Source organism: Morone saxatilis, unplaced genomic scaffold (genome assembly GCF_004916995.1).
Source record: "Morone saxatilis isolate NCDOM2014 unplaced genomic scaffold, NCSU_SB_2.0 Contig8, whole genome shotgun sequence".
Lineage (NCBI taxonomy): Eukaryota > Metazoa > Chordata > Actinopteri > Moronidae > Morone > Morone saxatilis.
In genome coordinates this window covers 7478069-7496586 of record NW_023340257.1, presented here as the reverse complement: position 1 = coordinate 7496586, position 18518 = coordinate 7478069, and the positions used below count along the sequence as shown (strand labels likewise).

At 39.9% G+C, this 18518-nt stretch overlaps 1 protein-coding gene across 1 annotated transcript in view; it reads left to right on the top strand.

The window, feature by feature from the left end:
* Window positions 1–18518, top strand: part of rap1gap2a (RAP1 GTPase activating protein 2a) — a 72628-nt gene that overhangs the window by 2831 nt on the left and 51279 nt on the right. The window contains exon 2 of the mRNA XM_035679918.1: window positions 1814–1849. Coding sequence (XP_035535811.1) covers window positions 1814–1849 — 36 coding nt within the window. The remainder of the gene's footprint in view (window positions 1–1813; window positions 1850–18518) is intronic.

Genomic DNA, 18518 nt, shown 5'->3' with positions numbered 1-18518 from the left:
GATTTTGTCCCCATAATGTGATTAACATACACACACACACACACACACACACACACACACAGTCAATTGTAGTATTGCCTTCATATCTAAGATGTGGGATGAACAAATCTTACGCATGATAGTGTGATCTGTTTGATGATTCAGACATAAGGTGGGTGGTGTATCTTTTCAGCTGCTTAGAGATAAATCCTGTGAGCTCAGACTGCAGCTCCATCACGACACGAAAGAACATAAACATTTGCTGTCGTGCAAGATCAGATACCATTGGGACCGTAGGGTGTCACTGCGGCAGAGCAGCAAACAAAATGTGAGACGTGCACTGGGAGTTTCAATGTTTATTGTTTTATTTGACTGTATTTTTGTTGATTGGGGTTCATTTTTAATAATACATTATACAAACTTGTGCGTAAACTACAGCAGTTGCCCGAGCTGCATTAACTACTTCACTAGCCAAAGCTCAATATGAAACTATCTTCGCATTTGAGTATCTAGTTAGTATCAAATAACAGAACCTCAGTTCTCTCTCTGCCTGGTGCTTTTTGCCTCTGATGACGCTACTGCAATACATTCTGTAGTTGATACCATTCAGAAACCGTGGAGAAAATTCAAATGATATTTAAAACATCCAGTGTGGGTGACGATGCAGTAAAAGGAGTGCACATTATGTGTTTGTACACTGTGTGTGTGTGTCTGTTATGGGTATGTGCATGTGCATGAAATAGATTTAGCACTGTTCTGCACGGTTCAGTCTCCAAATGAATGGGATTAAAGAATTAAAGTCATAAAATCTTCCTTAGAGAGGGATGTGAAAACGCTGTAAAACAAGCACTGAACATGCACAAACACACACACATACACACACAGACAAACACAAACACAAACACACTATGAGGTAAACCCCCTCTGTATTTGCCTACACAGTTTCCCTCAAACAAAATGTGCCTCGCACTTCCTCCTCCTTACATTATTAGCAGTAAGCATGCAGCAACTGAACTGAAAAGTTGTTAATATTACATCCTTTGTCTTGACTCCATGTTTTTAGTATGAACAGCATGTAGTGAAGCATGAATAAATTCCTTATGAACACAGAGACCTGTCATAACTGGTTTGAGCAGCTTGTAGAGATGTAACCTTGTGAAATCAAGTCAGCTGTCATAAAGTGTGCTCTGCTCTCTGCAAGTGGCTTTACACTGACACTGGGCTGCACTGTGCACACTAACTGTCCTCCGGCTCTACCTACTCTACTATCTCTGAATTAAAGATAGTTTATGGAAATTTGTGCATTTATTTTTGGCCTTCATTAACGGGTTAGCTTGGATGCATCAAGCACAAAATATGCAGGGAAACCTTTCTTATTCATGCAAGTTTGTGGTTCATGCACTGAACACCCGTACTGTATAACATAGCCTACATATTGTACAGTGTGTTACAGTTCGTAGTGTGTTACAGTTCGTAGTGTGTAAAGGCTTCACATCAAAGGAGATTTTCCCTTTTCTACATTAAATGCCAGTATGACAGGAGAAGCAATCACATATTAATGGCCATTATTTTAAATGCCAGAGCACCCAGGGGCCCATTGTACCATGCAGAGATGAAGTCATACATCTCACTCCTCACTATCTTGATTTGCATGTCCTCTGGTATTCATGTCCTTATCGCTGGAAAATAAGAGCACTTACAGCAAAGAATTTAACTACTTGCTTTTGAGCAATTTGTATCAGAGACGTGTTCAATAATATTTCCCTCTCTCTCTCTCTCTGTCTCTTCTCCTGTGCGTGTGTGTGTCTGCCTTTCTCTCCTGCTTCTTCTCCAGGATTGACAAGTCCACTTTGTCTGCACTGAAAGCTCGGTAAGTTCATCTTTAAAGCCTGGTTTTAGGCATCTTCTTGTTTCTAAAATGATACAATGTATGTCAATATCTCAATATCTAGTTAATATTCCAATCCCAGTTAGTCAGTTAATTCGTGTTAATGTGCTTGTGGAGAAATTCCTGGGAAGCTCTGATGTGTAACAGCTCACAAATGAAAGAGTGAGATGGCGGCTTTGGCCACATCGTTAATAACTCTTAAAAGCCATTTTCAACCTGGACCCTATTTCCTCTTATTTTCCATCACACTGATTGATTCGGACTAAAACCGCAGCAATTGATTTGCTGTAGAACTATGGGCATTATACTTGAGCAGCACACAATACAACAAGTCTGCGCACTCCAGTTTACACTGCACTCAGAGAAAGTCTCTTTCAACTCACGGTACAAGTAAAAATGACCTAAATTCATCCCTTTCTTCTGCAGTTTTGGTGCTATCTTGGTTACTGCTTCATCACTTCCTTGTTTACTCTTTAACCGGCCATCTCTCTCATACGTTCCATACTATCCTTAAAGCATGTTCTGCCATGCACTTGGGCAAGGCACTCAACTCCTAACTGCTCCATTTAGATGGTCACTTGTAGTTTAAGACAATGTGGCTTGCATTTTTCAGCAACAGTGCAATTTCCACATCACTGCCTCATTGCTTCAAAATCCTATCACTCTCAGCAACATGTAGTTAGCCTATTTTTTATTAATTAAACTAAATTAAATGCTCAGTGTTTGTGCATTGATAATATAGACATTTAGTCCACATTTCTATTTCTTTACTTATAATTAGAATTGTAGAAGGCACAAAGACCAATTCTATTATAACGTGCTGCCTTCTAGGTTCATATAAATATGAAGAAATCTTATCTTATTCTTCTTTTTTGTTGTTGTCTGGTTGAACATCTTTACATTTCAAGGTTTCACTTCCACCTATGAAACCCCCAAAAAAACCTGTGTTCTTCGGAAAACTCATTCCTGGACAGTTAATTTTCCACTTTGACAAGTTGTTCAAAGCTACAATTGAAGGAAGAGACAATGAACAACAATGTGTCCTTTCAGACTGTCTGCCACCCTGTCAGATCTCAGATCTTACTGAATCATTGTAAGACGGCATGGTGAATAATTGGTTGCCACCGTCATAGCAACAAGCTTCTGGGTTCAGATTCAACCAGGGCTGACTTTCTCTGTTAGTGTGGGCTTCCTCTGGTTTTTCTGGTTTTTTCCCATAGTATATGTTGGGCATTAGTAGTACTTCTGCTTTTGCTGTTACTCAGTGGCCTCAGAGATGGAGATGGTCTGTGGGCATTGTAATGTGGCTGCCCACTTCTCCAAAATAGTAAGGATAGGTCAAATGCAGAGGACTAATTGTCCCGTAGGGAATAATAATAGTGTAACTCAGCTTAATTAAATTATATAACAATCTTATATAAACTGGTTTATGCAGAGTATCTGCAGGATAGTTTTTTTCCTTAAACACATGACCTGTCATAGCCACAGTTTACTGTTTAATAGTGGCCCTGTGTTGTTCCACCACTTGTTCTGTTGATGTTTGAGTCACTGAACAGATTGTTCGCTCTCACTTTGGCTGTCTGTGTTTTGGAAACAAGAACTGACGATGTTCAACAGATAATTGTGAGTTTCCTTTATAGGTCAGAGCTGTAAAAGCAGAAGTAACAGTGATAATTCTGACAGATATGGATTTTGATCTGTGATATGAAAACCGTTAAGTTGAAGTGACAATAATCTTGTGTAATGATCACAGCTATTTGTTCAAATGCATTCTGGGTCGGAGCAGGGAGCAAATTTGAATATCATTGGCATCATCAGTTTGTGTACCTGCCTCCTTGTTCTTTGAGGATATTATGTGTGAGGACCTTCTCTTTGTTGAAACAAACCACCGGCAAGCCCTGCTAATGGAGGTTGCCGTAGTGATGGGACGTAAAGGGCTTCTGTGTGTGTTTGTCTCCATCTACACCCCAGGCCCCACTCTCCAGAGCACACTCCTCTATGTGTCTCACTCACCTTTGAGTCATTTACACTGACATTTACTCTGTGAACAGGTTTACCTTTTGTGCTGCCCCATGTTCCGCTACCTTAGCCATTGCTCAGGATGTCCATATTTGCCATTATGGTGCCACCTGTTGAAACACTGCACTTCACTGTTGACTTTGTTTAGGGATTCCTTTAAGAATTTGCAACATTTGGAGACACGTAGCATTGACTTACAAAAATGTGTCCGTCAGTCTGGGTGTTGATCATGTGGTCACTGCAAAAAAAATCTTCATCTTTCCAACTCTTTTATGTCTGTTGAGTCTGAAGAAGAAATAAAAAAGCAGTCCAGTCCAGTGGGATAATTTGAACCTGAATTTTCCAGAAATTAGTGTCTGTATCTTTAAGGATGAATAAAGCAGGTCAGGATTTTACTAGAATCGAGGAAAATGACATTCGATTTTTTTAAATACCAAGGTGGTTTACATTGGACAATAGAGATATTGCACTGGCAGATTTCTTCACTTGTTTTGAGACTTTAAGGACTTATATTACAGACGATTACACAATATGTTCGATATTTCCTAATAATGATAAGAAAACACACTGCACTTGGTCTTACTTTAAGTAAGCACCAAGCTGGAAGCAGTTTATCATAAGTGAAAGTTTTTACTTTTTTACTCTTTTGAAATTAAGTGACTGTCTTGGGTTTCTTGAGTATAAGAGGACTAACACTATATGAAGACTACTGTTCAGATGTACATGAATATGAGGATTAGAATGCTGGCTCGGGTCTCTAGAGTGCGACAGAACACTAAACAAGCTTTGTTTCAAAATCAGGTTAACCTGAGTCATGTAACGTAAGACTTGTTTGTTATCTATGGTATTGTCATGAACACAAACTCATGCACACACACATCCAGTGTCTCCCTCACTCCCTGACCAGGTGTCATTAGACCGTCTGCTCTGGAGTGGCTCTGAATATGAATGAGTGAGTCGTGACTCTGACTAGACGCTGAATAGCACCGACTTGTGTGTGTGTGTGTGTTTGTCTGATCCAGGAGTTGGATATAAGCTCACAGAGAAGCACCATAGTGTTAAGAAAGAGAGGAACTGAGATGATACTCAGCAGGATGAAAAGGATTTGAACTATGTGTCCCAAACATATAATTGCTACCAATTAGAATTCAATGCGAAGGGGAGGATGGACAGATGGAGAAGTGAGTTTATCAATTTTGAGTCACAGCAATGCAGAGACTGTGCTAAAAGAGGATGAGAAAGCTTAGCAGACATGGTAACATGGGAGGAAAAAGAAAATTGGACGCGAAGGGGGGCAGAATAGAGTGAAAAAATACTAATATTTCACCTCGCCACTCTATTTCATTCCTCATTTATTCTTTATTTGTGTAACTCTGGCCCCATACTTGTTGCATTGTTGGTAGACAGTCTGGTCTGCTAAACTGCAATGGAATTGTACAAGTAGGAACAGATGAAAATAAAGCCACAAAGGAAGAGGAGAGCCAAAAAGGGAAAGGTGAAAAAGGGGAAGTGGAAGGCCAAGGTAACAAAAACATGAGATGGATGTCTAACTTCAAAGTTTGTGGCTGCAGGGCAGCAGGTGTGAGGATTTTATTTTGTTGTCCTCTCCCTTTTCTGCCCTGCCTGCCCTCTGTTCACAGTGTGCTTTTTATTCCTCCCTCGCTCCAACTTTCTCTCCCCCCTCCTCTCTCCTCGGTCATTAATCCCCGTTCCTGTTCCTCTGCCTCTCCTCTGCTCATGGTTACTACAAAGAGATCTCTCCGCCTTTGCCAACACCTCATTAATAACTGCATAATCAAATCTGTGTGTCCGTGTGTGTGTGTGAGCAAACACATGCATCTGTTTGTGGGCTTTATCTTGAAGTGGTGGTGAGGGTGAATGAATATTATAAGTGGACAAACAGGGATAATAAAGGAGAGGAGAGAGAGAGAGAGCGCGGGGGGAGAGGTTGAACCTGATCAGCTTCTTAATAGAGTGTGACGATGCCTCGCAAACTGTGGTGAGTGTACTGCTGTCTGTCTTATGTGTATTTTTAAACTGTCTGTGTATTAGTAATTTCATGATTCCACAATCGATCTTCTTTTATCAGTTCCTAAGTTGCCATCAAACCTGCAGTTTGTAAATGAATTGCTTCGCAAGCTGAGATTTACAATGTGTCAGTACTGCTGGCATCACGCATTACTATTTATTTATTTGATTATGGATCATTATAGGACACATGCTCACAAGATTTTGCATCTGCACAATATTTACCGATAAACTCTAAAAACCATTGACCCAAACGAATTCATGGTATATCTGATAATTACTGTAAAGTTATTAAAGTCTGAAAAAGTAAAACAAGTAAGTGATTTCATCTGTATTAAGAAATGAACATACAAAGACTGCAGCCTTTTGCAAGAAAACATGTTACTTTGTTACATGTATCTTTACTGACATTTGCCTTTTTGAGATCTTCATTTGATGTTTTGATGCCGCAGTGCACACATAAAATGTGAAGAGAAACTTGTTTTGGTCCTATAAGATGTGATTCTAATGGGCAGTGATCCCCTCTATCCCACTTTATTTGCGGTCAGGGGATTTTAGTTGCTTTAATGGTTATGCCAGACGTCTAAGAGGTGGTAGTTTCATGTAGTTATTTTGTTGTTTTGTCTTTGTTTGTTTGTCGTGTGTTGTCTCTCATTTTATAGACATTTATATGTACCCCAGGAAGAGCAGCTAGACCCTGTTGGTGTTGCAGTAGAGAGAGGAGAGGAGGTTACTGAAGTTAGTAAAGTACAGTAAACATTACATTAAATAGAATACAATAAAGCATTATAGGATAGTGTGTGGATAAGAGCAGATTGTAATAATGCAGTGTTGATGTGTGTTCCCTCAGGATATTTGATGGCTCCAACCATAAAGCTTCAGTGCCGTTCATAACAGCCTCAGATACAGATTAGCTTTGTTCTGTGTGAGGAGAATATGTTAAATGATTTGATTGGCAACAAGAAGAAAGGAAGAATCAATGTGTTTCTGTAAGGAAGTCTGTGTGTCACAGTCTACTTTCAGTACTGCTATCGTCCAATGTGTCGCATGTCCTTGTGTCTGGTATCATTTACGTGCTGTAGGAGGGCTTTTGGGTAGACTTCCACAGTGTAGCTACCAAAACTAATTGAGTATTTTGTTTCTCAGCCTCAACCACAGATGGTTTACCCTCTGGATTTTCAATTGGTCTGCCTGCCTCCTCTACCATACTGTTGTTAACATGCATGTGTGTACGAGAGAGAGGCTGCAGCCAGCTGCTGCTAATTAGACGTTGATACTTGTCATACATTATTTACATCCTCCTCAGCCCCTCCCCTGTTGTCTTCTCATCTCCTCACCTCTGCCATTCTCTGCTCAGTTCAAACAAAGCAGCTGCTTATATCTGAGAGCGTCGTCTGCTCAGACACACTGCACCTGTGGCATTCTCCTCTCTGCTTATCAAGCATAAGGCTGCAGCCGGGCCACACCTTGATAGATGGTCCTGATTTGCAGTCTAATGTAGCATTTTATTTCTAGATATTCAGTCTTAAGATGCTTTTTTAGGATTTCAATGTGACTTTATTGCCTTTGCACATACAAGAGAAGGGATAAATAGCACCCACCTGAGTTGGGTTTTTGTGTGGATTGACAGACAGGATGAATGACAGGAATGAGGCTGAGATTGAAGAAGGACTCCGGAGAAAATAGGCTAGGATGAAAATATATGAAAGAGGCCTTTTGTAAAAGTAGAAGAGCACGATAAGAGGAGGTGCCTTCTTCTTAATAAAGTCCCCTCCCCTTATCATTGTCCAGCCTAGTTTTTTGGGGCCAGGTGTAAATGTTATCTGTCTGCCAGCATCATGGAAAAGAGCAAATGGGCTGCTGCTATTTCTGGAGCCTGGCATTTACTCTATCTCCTGGTGCACCTTCTATATTGCAGGGGAACGATGGTGAGTTGTGGCCACCGAACAAACACCAGACGAAATGTCTGCTGGTATCATATTTACTTTAGGTGATGGGCTTATTAAAGATCAAGGCTTTGCTCTATAGCACGGGGAGAAGAAGCAATGATTAGTCACAGGGAGGCTGTATGCAGTTTTAATGAGCTGTATTGCTTTATTGTGTTTTGCTCATTGGCCGCAGTTGCTGATGTAGTGTACACAGTTACAGTCTGTTACCTCACATAATGTAGTCCTGGAGGCACTATCAGAGAGATAGGAGAGGAGGAGTAATGGAGGACATTCAGTCTGTTTTTATCTAATAGACAAATGCCCAAGGTGAATATGATGCTCTGATGGGGTGAATTTGGGAACAAGGGTTCAGTGTTAACCACAGAAACTCCCATACATGTACAAAGCTACAGTGGTGGGATTGAGTCACTCCTCGTAGCACAGTTTCAGTTCCCTTTTTTTAACAATAAAACCTCGGGCCTTGTGTGAGCTTGTTTCCCTCTGCCTATGGGCGGCTGTGTGATTATGTGTGAGAAAAGGGTAGAGAAACTAAGACCACAAGGTTGCGAAGACACTTGTAACACTGCGATGTGGGAAGTGGTGGAACTCCACCCATCCTCAAGAGCTCAGGAGAGGATGTTGCACTTCCTCTCCTCTCACATCTCCAATTCCAACAAAGTTAAACTGCATAAAATAATTTCAATTATTTTATTCTTTTTTAATACATGACCTTTAATGTTTTTGGGCACCTTTATATATTTTAAATATTTTTTTAAAATGGAAAATAGAAATTATGGTAAACTTTTAGATTACATATGATTATAGCAATTTAACTATAGCTACATTAATTTTTAAAAAGCTTTCAAATTAACTTGGTTTAATCTCTGGTTTAATTTAAGTTAAAATCTTGCAGTTTTTTTTTCAAATACGAATCAGTCCATTGGTGGATTAGTAAACCCACATATTTCAGCTGTGACCACAAGAGGGAGCCAATGGCATGTGTTTGTGTCAAAGAGGCTGTCAGTGCACTGTAATAAGGGCAGCTGAAGTGGAGGAAAACGATCACTAGAGTGAGCAGTTTCTCCATTTTCATGCATGCTGAATCAGTGTCAAGCTCTGACCCACCTGTTAACATGTCTACCTGTTGAAGCTGCCATTGGGAACAGCTCTACATGCCTGGTATTCATTGTGGAATCAATTTACACTTTATGATATGCTTCTAGATTATCATATTATTCAGGCTGATAGTAGAAATGCTACAAGGATAGTTTGAGAGATTCTTTTTTATTGCAGTCATATTTTAATTCTGCCACTGTCTTGACCACTCAAATTAATTTTATTACAAATAAACAAGGTTGAAAAAAACACACAGTTCTTCACATACTGCAGTCATCCCTCTATATTTCACTGTTACACACGGTACCTTAAACCCAGTAGGTTTATGTCTATAGGTTACCACTGGAATACAAGTGCACCTTGTTTTTTCAGCCATACTGTATGTAGCAGCCTATAGGGAGCCACGGCTGTTGCCATGGCAGTGAGTACTGATAATCATAGGGATGGTCCAGTAAGGTTCCTTACCATGGTGATAGGTCCTGGTTGTCTCACCTTGCTGCCAGACTTCATTGCCAGTGCATCAAATATGACCAGTGAAGAGATAATCTGACATGCAATTCTAGTGGTTGCCCCTATCAACCACAGTGCGTTTAGAGATACAGAGATTTTGTGTGTGTGTGTGGATAAGACGCATAAGGGACAGTATAACATAACTGGTAACATGACACCTACATTGCTTTGTGCCCCGTGTAATGACCCAGAACTGTGCACTGTCTGTCTGTGGGGATTTTTTTTAGGTATGGCGAGGAGAGACAGCTTTATTAAAGAATGATCAGGTGGCTGTTGTTGGCCAACGACCAGGTAGAAGCTTCTGAACAGAACAAGGTTATATCTGCTGTAATTGTTGAGGGGAGGAGGCTGCACTAAGGTACTGCATTAAGGAGAAAAGATAAAGGATAAAAGATTGTTTAATTCTGATGAGAGGAGATCAATTAAAAAGAATTTCATCAGGGTTCTATAATGAAAAACTCCATAAGCTGCAGTGGATAAAATAAGCTGTAAGTGATTTTTGACAGAAAGTGCTATTTGCTTTTTAACTAATGTCCTCACCCCTCATTTTCCTTGCATTTTACATCTCATTTGCTTAAATTAGAAATCCATCATGTTTGTCTGTCTTTCTCAAAGTTACATAAGAGGGTATCAGTGTCATCTCTTTGTTCACAGTGAAGAGATGGAAGCAGGATATTTTAGCTTATTTTAGCACAAAGACTGAAAGCAAGTTATAGTTTTATATCTTCTAATATTGTGTAATATTGTAATAGTGATATTCTTTGTTCTCTGTTTTTGCACTACTTTTCCCTATTGCTGCTGTGTCGACCTGAATTTCTCCTAAGGAGGATAAATAAAGGAATATCTTATCTTATCTTATCTTAAGGGGAAACCGTGAGCTCCTTTAAACTCTGGGCGAAACATACGGGTATGTCTTGCTATATCTTAGCTACTCACCAAATGATTCTCAAACATGGCAACAATGACAGGACCTCCGAGACACTGTGTTCCACTGCTAACTGCTCTTAAAACAAAGTTAAGTAAGTAAAGTTTTCTTTCTTTCACATGTTAAACCTGCATTAACTGCTTTTTTGATCACTTGGCAGTAGTGGAAACAAGGAACACAGCACTGCAAGTCATCACTTTTACGTTGATATTGCAAACTTGTTACCAAACAGATGCTTACACGTTGAGCAGATGCGAGGCAAGAACATAATTCATTTTAGTCCACCTGATGATTTGAGCACTGTTTAAGTCACCTAAAGGAAACATTTGGCTCTTAAGTGTCCAGCAGATAGTTGCTAGCTGTGTCTTTCTGCTGTTTTGTGCTGAGCAGGTAGTGTATAGTGTTTTTTTCAGACTTTTTTGCTGTAAATAGCTGTCAGCTGGTTCTTTAAAGTGCATTGAACAACAAAGTTGTGGGTCGTAAAAACCAGAACAATAGGCTGAAAGAAGCTATAAAGCTCTGTAGAGCCGAGGGAAACTGCAGAGTCAGGTGTTATTATTAGTGGCTTACTTACTATATTTGATCCACTGTTAATATAAATCTGTTGAGTTTAGCAGCTTTAATTACTTTAATAGATCTGATCAAACACATAAATGCAACACATTTAAAAGTTGTTCTTTTCTTATATCTCTACATAAGAAAGCAAACATGCCAGTTTCCCAAATTGTGCCATTTGTTGCTATATGTTGTTTTACATTATTTTGTAGCTTTACTTTTTATTTTCCACTCTTTCAAAATCTGACAACAAATGAAAATTACCCTGAAGGGCTTTAAAACATAAAAACAAAACTACAGAAATCATCATCTCTGCTTTTCTCTCTCCTCTCTTGATCCCCAAAATATGTATTGCCACTAGTGTCCCTGTGTGTGTGCTCTGCTCGTCTTGTTACTCTAAAGTCCCCCAGACAACCAGCTGCCTCTTTGCTTTTGACAAATATTTACTTCTTGCCTTCTGTCTGATGCTACACACACACTCAGACACTCAGACACACAGAGTAGCTGATAAGCGCACCATCTGGCCTGAGTGCTGGCTGTTAAGGGCTCATAAAACAGACCCTCACCTATTTGGAGGCACAGGGCTCCCTGAGCGGCAAACTGTTGAGAACGGGTAAACAGCACGCACACGTTCACTTCTGCATACACACACGCAAAGTGGCACGCACGCCCACTCACATGCACATCCATATCCACAGGGGACATAGGAGGCGAGAGGATCAGAGGATGTACCTGTTCTTGTTCTGTGAATGTCTTCATCTCTGACGCCCTCACTCACTTTCTTTGAGGATAAAGATATACAGAGATAGATTCTGCAAACCTTTTAAACTGATCCTACAGTTACGTATGCGTCAATACTCCAAAATGCAGTCAGTGCATGGTCTGTTATTCAAAGGTTAATTATTCATCACAGTAAAGGGGTTAAAAGTTACATTGTTACACTCCTCACATAAAGCCTACAATGCTTAATATATTATTTTATATATCAAAAATACATACAAAATATAAGAAACTGCTTCCTTAAAGTCTGATAATATTCGTTGTCAATAAATCCTATGAATATACCAAAACTAACAATGAATCACTAAGAAGTACATGTATCCAAAGCCTGACACAGTTTTTCCTCTTTCCTTTGACATTTAACTCCACTGTTGTCCAAAACACACAAAAAAACACTGTTTAGCTACACCGTTGCACTGGGTAACATGTTCCTTAATTACTATGAACCCACACGCTGTAGTTCACTGTGACTCAATCCCACACACAACATCCTGCTGCCTTAAATATTCACTTGCACACTAAATGTGTATGTTGAAAGTAGTCTCAAACCACTATATACTGTTTATTTCATAGTAACATTTTGCTATGAACTTCAGTGCTCAACCATTTTTGGAAATTATTCTGTTAAAAAAAAAAATTAACTACATATTTTTGAGCTGCTTTTAAAAATGTATATCTTAGATAATAACAAACTGGGTTGAAAACCACAGGCAGAGAAGGGAAATAAGCAATGAGAGACAGACAAACACATTGTTAAAAAATATAAAATATCACCAAGCTTACCTTGTAAATAATCAGAGAACAAAATAACATTGAAGTGTTTAATCTTAGTATTCAGATTTCTGAGGACCCTTCCAGCAAGAGAAAGTTAACTTTTATATTTCTCATCTCAGCTAGCTGAAAGAGTGATGACTAATTTTATGAGGAAATCCATTTGGGAAATGATTTATTTTTGATAATTAAAACCCAGTCTGACATTTACAAGGTGTTTCGTAACAGAAGTTAAATGTCTTCTTTATTGGCAACTGTAATATAAAAAAGCAGGATATTAATACTTATCAATATTGAGGAAAGTAATAACTTCCAACAAAGAGTGAGTCTTCATCACTTTGCAATTTACTTTTTCCTATTGCTACTTAATGCTTTATGTAATGCGTGCATCTCTTCTCTGTCTCGTCAATCTCTGTTGTGTGTCTGGGAGTCTGCCAAAACTAACTAGGCCTGGCAGTGTTGCCGTTGGAAACCAACTTAAGGGGATGCTGTAAGTTATGCTCTGTGATTGCTGCTGTTACTGTTTTGTACACAAACACTTGACATAAGCTAGCGGCAAATTACAGCCTGTCTCCTTAGCATCTGAAAGAAAGGAGGGCGATGCTGTAGAGAGTGCAGAAAATGAGAGAGAGAAAGAGTGAAGGGATGGAGAGAGATGTTGCATGGTTCAGAGGAGAGACAGAAGGTTCAAGGGTGATAGAAGAGAGCAAGGAGACAATAATAGACCAGGGGAGACTGATTGGACAAAGAGAAAGGAGAGGATAGAAGGGAATAGAAAAGAGATGGATTCTCTCTTGTGTAAAATGAGCTGGGAAGAGGGCAGAGGAAGAAGGACAAAAAGGCAGAGGGGAGGGACTGAGGGTTATGTCTCTTGTAAAGTTTGACCTCCGTGACCCTGCGAGGTCTTTCTCAAACATCCACATGAAAGCTGTTGAAAGATGGAAGAGCACCTCACTGATGCTTTTGTCCGTCCTCTGATTCAGAAGCCATTTTTATAGCGTTCTATCCAACTAGCAATTGTTTTTCTCTCACCATCCGACTGTCTCTTTATCTGTTGGAGTCTAAGGGCTGAAATCACTTTTCTTATGGGCTCACATTTTCCTAGTCATAAGTGGACTTATGGGAAAAATCTTTATTAAAGCTGCATTTGGCTCCCATTCAGCTCTGTGTTTTATATGCATACACACACATAGACGCACACACTTTCCCCCTCTCTGTGCGTCCATTTTGTAAATACATCAGAGGCAGGGAACAAGGTCCTGTCTCGCTCCAGCAGAGCTGAGCTCAAACCCAATTTTCTTTCAAAGGAATAATTCATCTCCATATTGAGCAACCTGCAGATACGGCCTCAGCTTGTCCTTGTGTGCTTGGCCCTTACATTGTTGCTAATAGTTAAAATGGTAATGGCTTGTGTTGATAGATCATGGCAATTTGCACCCGGTCACTATGAAATCAAATTACATGCGACAGAAGATGAAAATTGAGATATGCACCATTTTGCAAAAGTGACAGCTGCTTCTGTGAAATGGTTAATAGGAAAAAATGAAGACAAACGGATGGTGCTATTAAAACCATTAACCCCCCTAGTTACTGTTGCTACACCTGTCAAACTTTCTGTTCTCACACTTTTAAACAATTGGTAGACAGACAACGGTAGACAAAAGTAGTTATCATGTGTAGTTGGCGACTGTTTTGACAGCTACAATAGCAGCTGTCACTAACAGATTTTATCTGCTTCAAAGCTATAATATGTGACAATTCCAATTTAAAATGACAAAAAACACTATACCTATGTTATATATTTTGTTAAGTCGTGTACTTAAATCATCCCAAATGTTTCTAACAATCAAACCCAAAGAAATCAGTAATTTTATTCAGGTAATGGTATGTTTTACCGGTTGCACATGTCAGTATTGTGGTTGTCTGCCAGAAGCTCTCATCAATTGACTTCTTATCCAGTTTTCAGCCACATTTGTTAGGATACAATTAGATCTTGGTTGTTTTGAGTCATCGGATGTCTGGATCTTAAATTATCAGCGAAACAAGCTGAGCTAATGTTAGCAGCAGTTCAGCTGGCAGGCCCTCCGGGACACCCTTTGTCCTCCCAAATAACGTCGGAGAAACACTGATGTGAAACTGCTTTATTCTGTGGTTTTCACTGGTTTTAATCACTGGGTCCATCTGTTTTTGAGAGAAGGAGACCTTCAGCTCCTGGTAAAAACCTCCCGAGCTATGAACGCTGAAGGAATCCTAACCGGCAGAATCTTACTTCACTGACGGCAGTCATGGTGAATACAACAACTCCCATGATCCCACGTCACTTCAACATCATCAAACTTTGTCTTTTGTTATTGTTTTAATGTGACAGACGCCCTTGCAGCTGAAATGACATATTTAGCATTTAAGCTAATTGAGCTAAGCTCTGTGAGTTGGTTGACAACACTGTCTCAGGCTCAGATTTGAATGTTTCTAACTGGCTGTATAAGGGTCTTAAATATACACTTGATGGCTGCATGTGTGATATTAATGCTAAAAGACAGCATGTCCCAGGCAAAACGTCAGCATCCTCACCAGGTTATTGCATTGCAGTGTAGAGCTAGCTCCAGTATGATATGAGGAAAAACATCACTCTGGATGTCTATCATACTTGTCTAAGGAATGGCTAAGGAATTCAGCTGTTCTTGCTGGAGAGCAAACTTCCCCAAAACCAAGTGTTGCAAACATTATTATTTTATTTTATTTTTGTATCTTTTTATAACCTGTAACCCCACAAAACAATGTAGGTAGCTGATATCCTGCTTGGCATTAGAAGGAATGCCCAGTTAGTACTGTAGCTAGTAAGCGAGTTAATTTAAATTAGAGCAGGCAAACACACTGTGTAATCCCTAATCCATGTTTTGGAAAGTCTTTGAAAAAGACACCACCCTCAGGGCAAGGGTTAAGTGAACGGTCAATTTGGTGTTAACACATGCAGTGGTGCAGAACACACAGTAGCACTACATACTGCATGTTATACGTATCTGCCATCATGGTACTGTAACCATCTCCTCACTTTTCCATCTACAGTAATATAATGGCTTCTTCCTCATGCCCCATCTATTTCTAATTTCTAATTCCCAAGGTGTGTATTTAAATGTGCTTGTGTGTATGTCTTTAGGTCTGAGGGTCATCCAGCTGTCAACTGACATCTTAGTCAACCAAGCAAACTAAGGAAGCAGGAAATTGATTTACCTCTCTGCTGTTACGCTTGACATCAGAGAGGTAAAGAGGAAGGCGAAAGAACACAGAGGGATAAAAGCGCTGGAGAAACACTGGCTCATATGAAGTTCAAAAGACCTAAACGAAAAAGTAATTAACAAAAGGGGTGTGGCGGCACACATAAAGTCTAGTTTTTCTGTTGTGACATGTGGCGCTGTATCTAAGAAAGGTTCTCAGCAGCAGGAGAGTAAAGCTTCATTTGTCCACTTATGTTTTTATACGTCATTCCAAATCCATTTGCAGTAATTTCAGCGATCAGTGGCAAAACTGGCGAAAAAACAGGGTACACACATCTGCAGAACTGTTTATTTGTGTACGTGTGAGAGAGAAAGAGAGACAGAATATTGGCCAAAGCCAATTTACCAACGCATCACAGAGATAAACAATAATGCAGCAAATAGCCCTGACTGTGTGAAAATAATTATCCAATGACATTTCCGTCCTGTTGGAAAGCAGTGAGCGGAGAGCTAGTCAAGGCCAGTGTGCTTGGTGATTAACAAAGGACTGTGTGTGATTTGACACTGTAATCAGCACTCACAAAATGAACGGATATATCTCCTATTCGTCATCACATTGCACCACTCACAGCCCTCTCTTTCTCTGCTCAACTGTTGCCTGTCATCTCCATCCTCTGCTCATTCTCTTTCTCCTTTGTCGTGCGTTTCTTGTTTCCTCACTCAATCTCACTTCCTGACTTGTTTTCATACTTTCTCTCCTCATATTTGTTTCAGGGTTGTTTGTTTTTTTTGAGTCATCTTCATATTTCGCCTGTCATTATGCAGTTTGTATTCCTTCGACTCTTTTTCCAGATTTGTTGTATCTCTGTTCTATTTTTTGCTGCTTTGGGAATTTTTGGGGAAACGTTTTTGTTTTCTTTTGGAGAGTTAGAGAAGTAGATGAATCCAGCTCACGTCTGTACAGTAAATATCTAACTGGAGCCAGCAGCAGATTAGCTTAGCATAGCATAATGGCTGGAAACGGAGAAACCGCTAAACTGGCTCTATAAAAATTCCAATTTGCAGTTTTTAGGGGTGATGTGTCAAACTATTTCTTGCTGTGATTCCAGTTACTTGTTCCAACCAAGATATAATGTAGCACAAAACCTCCCGTAAAACTGTGATTTGATATTTTTACACTTTTTTGTATGAACTAATTAAACAAACAAGATTTAATACTTGAGCTTTGCAGATGCTTAGCAGGTGCTGGTCCGTTGATTTTGTTAGCTTTGGACAGAGCCAAGGTAGCTGTTCCCTATTTCCAGTTTTTGTGCTAATCTAAGCTACTGGCTGCTCGCTCCAGCTTCATATTCACTGTACAGACATGAGAGTGATATCGATCTTCTCGTCTAACTCTCAGCAATAGACAGAAAAAAATGTCAAGCTATTGCTGATGCGAGATGAGTCAACACTTTTTTGCTGTAGGACTCGATAAGCTGGAAGCACCTGTGGTCATGTACTTGGTCCAGGCAGACCAAGTTGTAATCCATAAGTGGCATCGGGTGCTGACAGTTTCTAATAATCTGTAAAGACATCCTCTCAGCCCTGTGTTAGACTGGCGACCTATGCAGGATGTACTCTGCCTCTCCCCTGATGCATGCTGGGATAAGCTCCAGCCCCCACAACCCTGAACAGGATAAGTGGTTTAGAAAATGGATGGATGGAAGGATGGATGGAAACACCTCCTCCCTAACTTCCCTCAATTTCCATTTATAAGACTGGACGGACGCAGGCTGGTGTTTCGCTAGGCAGCTGTTACTGATTCAGTTATGTCAAATCACTGATTCTACAAGAAGAGATGGGCGACTGCATGATGAGGTTTAGGGTTCACAGTCAATTGGGCATTGATTTCTTTTCTGTGTGTTTTTCTCTGACAAAAATAAAGCCCTTGAAAAGTTGGTACCTGTATAACATTAAATATTCATCACTAAAAAGGAAACAAGTAAAGTTTTATCCGTGGTTATTTATTTTTTATAAAACAAATCTGCTTCATCAGGACTGTTTGGGTGTGACTTGATTAGATTTGACTGACAATGCAAACAACAACATTTTGATGATGACTCATCACATTGCGATTAAAATGTTGCTCAGCTCTGATTGGTCCGTGGGAATTTCCAACAGGGCCCTGCCAGCTTAAACCAACAAGAAAAACAAAGAAATTTCACATTAAATAACAAAAACAAAGAATTATGTGTTCATTCATCGCTCATTGCAAGAATCTGATTGAGAACATATGTTTTCAGGGCCTTTAGAGGACACTGAAGTTATATTATAAGGGAGTGAAGATTTGAGGTTTGCTAACATGTATGGCAACCATATCCTCTACATTACTGGACCACACTTTGATTTTGTCCCATTTCTAGAATGCAGTCACATCTTTCTTGCCACTGTATCATCACCTTCATCACTTGATAATTACAGTAATTAAGAATGAGTCATGATTTGCAGCTTTATCGTGTATACATTTTGTAGTTTCTCCGGTACGAGCCATAGTGTTTCGCACTGGCTGACTGGGTTGTCTGTGTCACAGCCTATCTGGAGACCAGACACCAATATTCTTGATGATGGATCATCCATCAGACACCACTTTGGACGCTCTGGGGGCAAGAGAACAGTTCTTAATAGCTGTCTGGGCTGTCGTGCTGTGTGTGTGTGGCCCTTGAAAATGCCCTGTTCTCCTCTGCACCTCTGTTCTGCTCTGAATCTCACAGGACTGCTCACTGGTCCTGCTGGTACTTCTTCACACATGACACACACACACACAC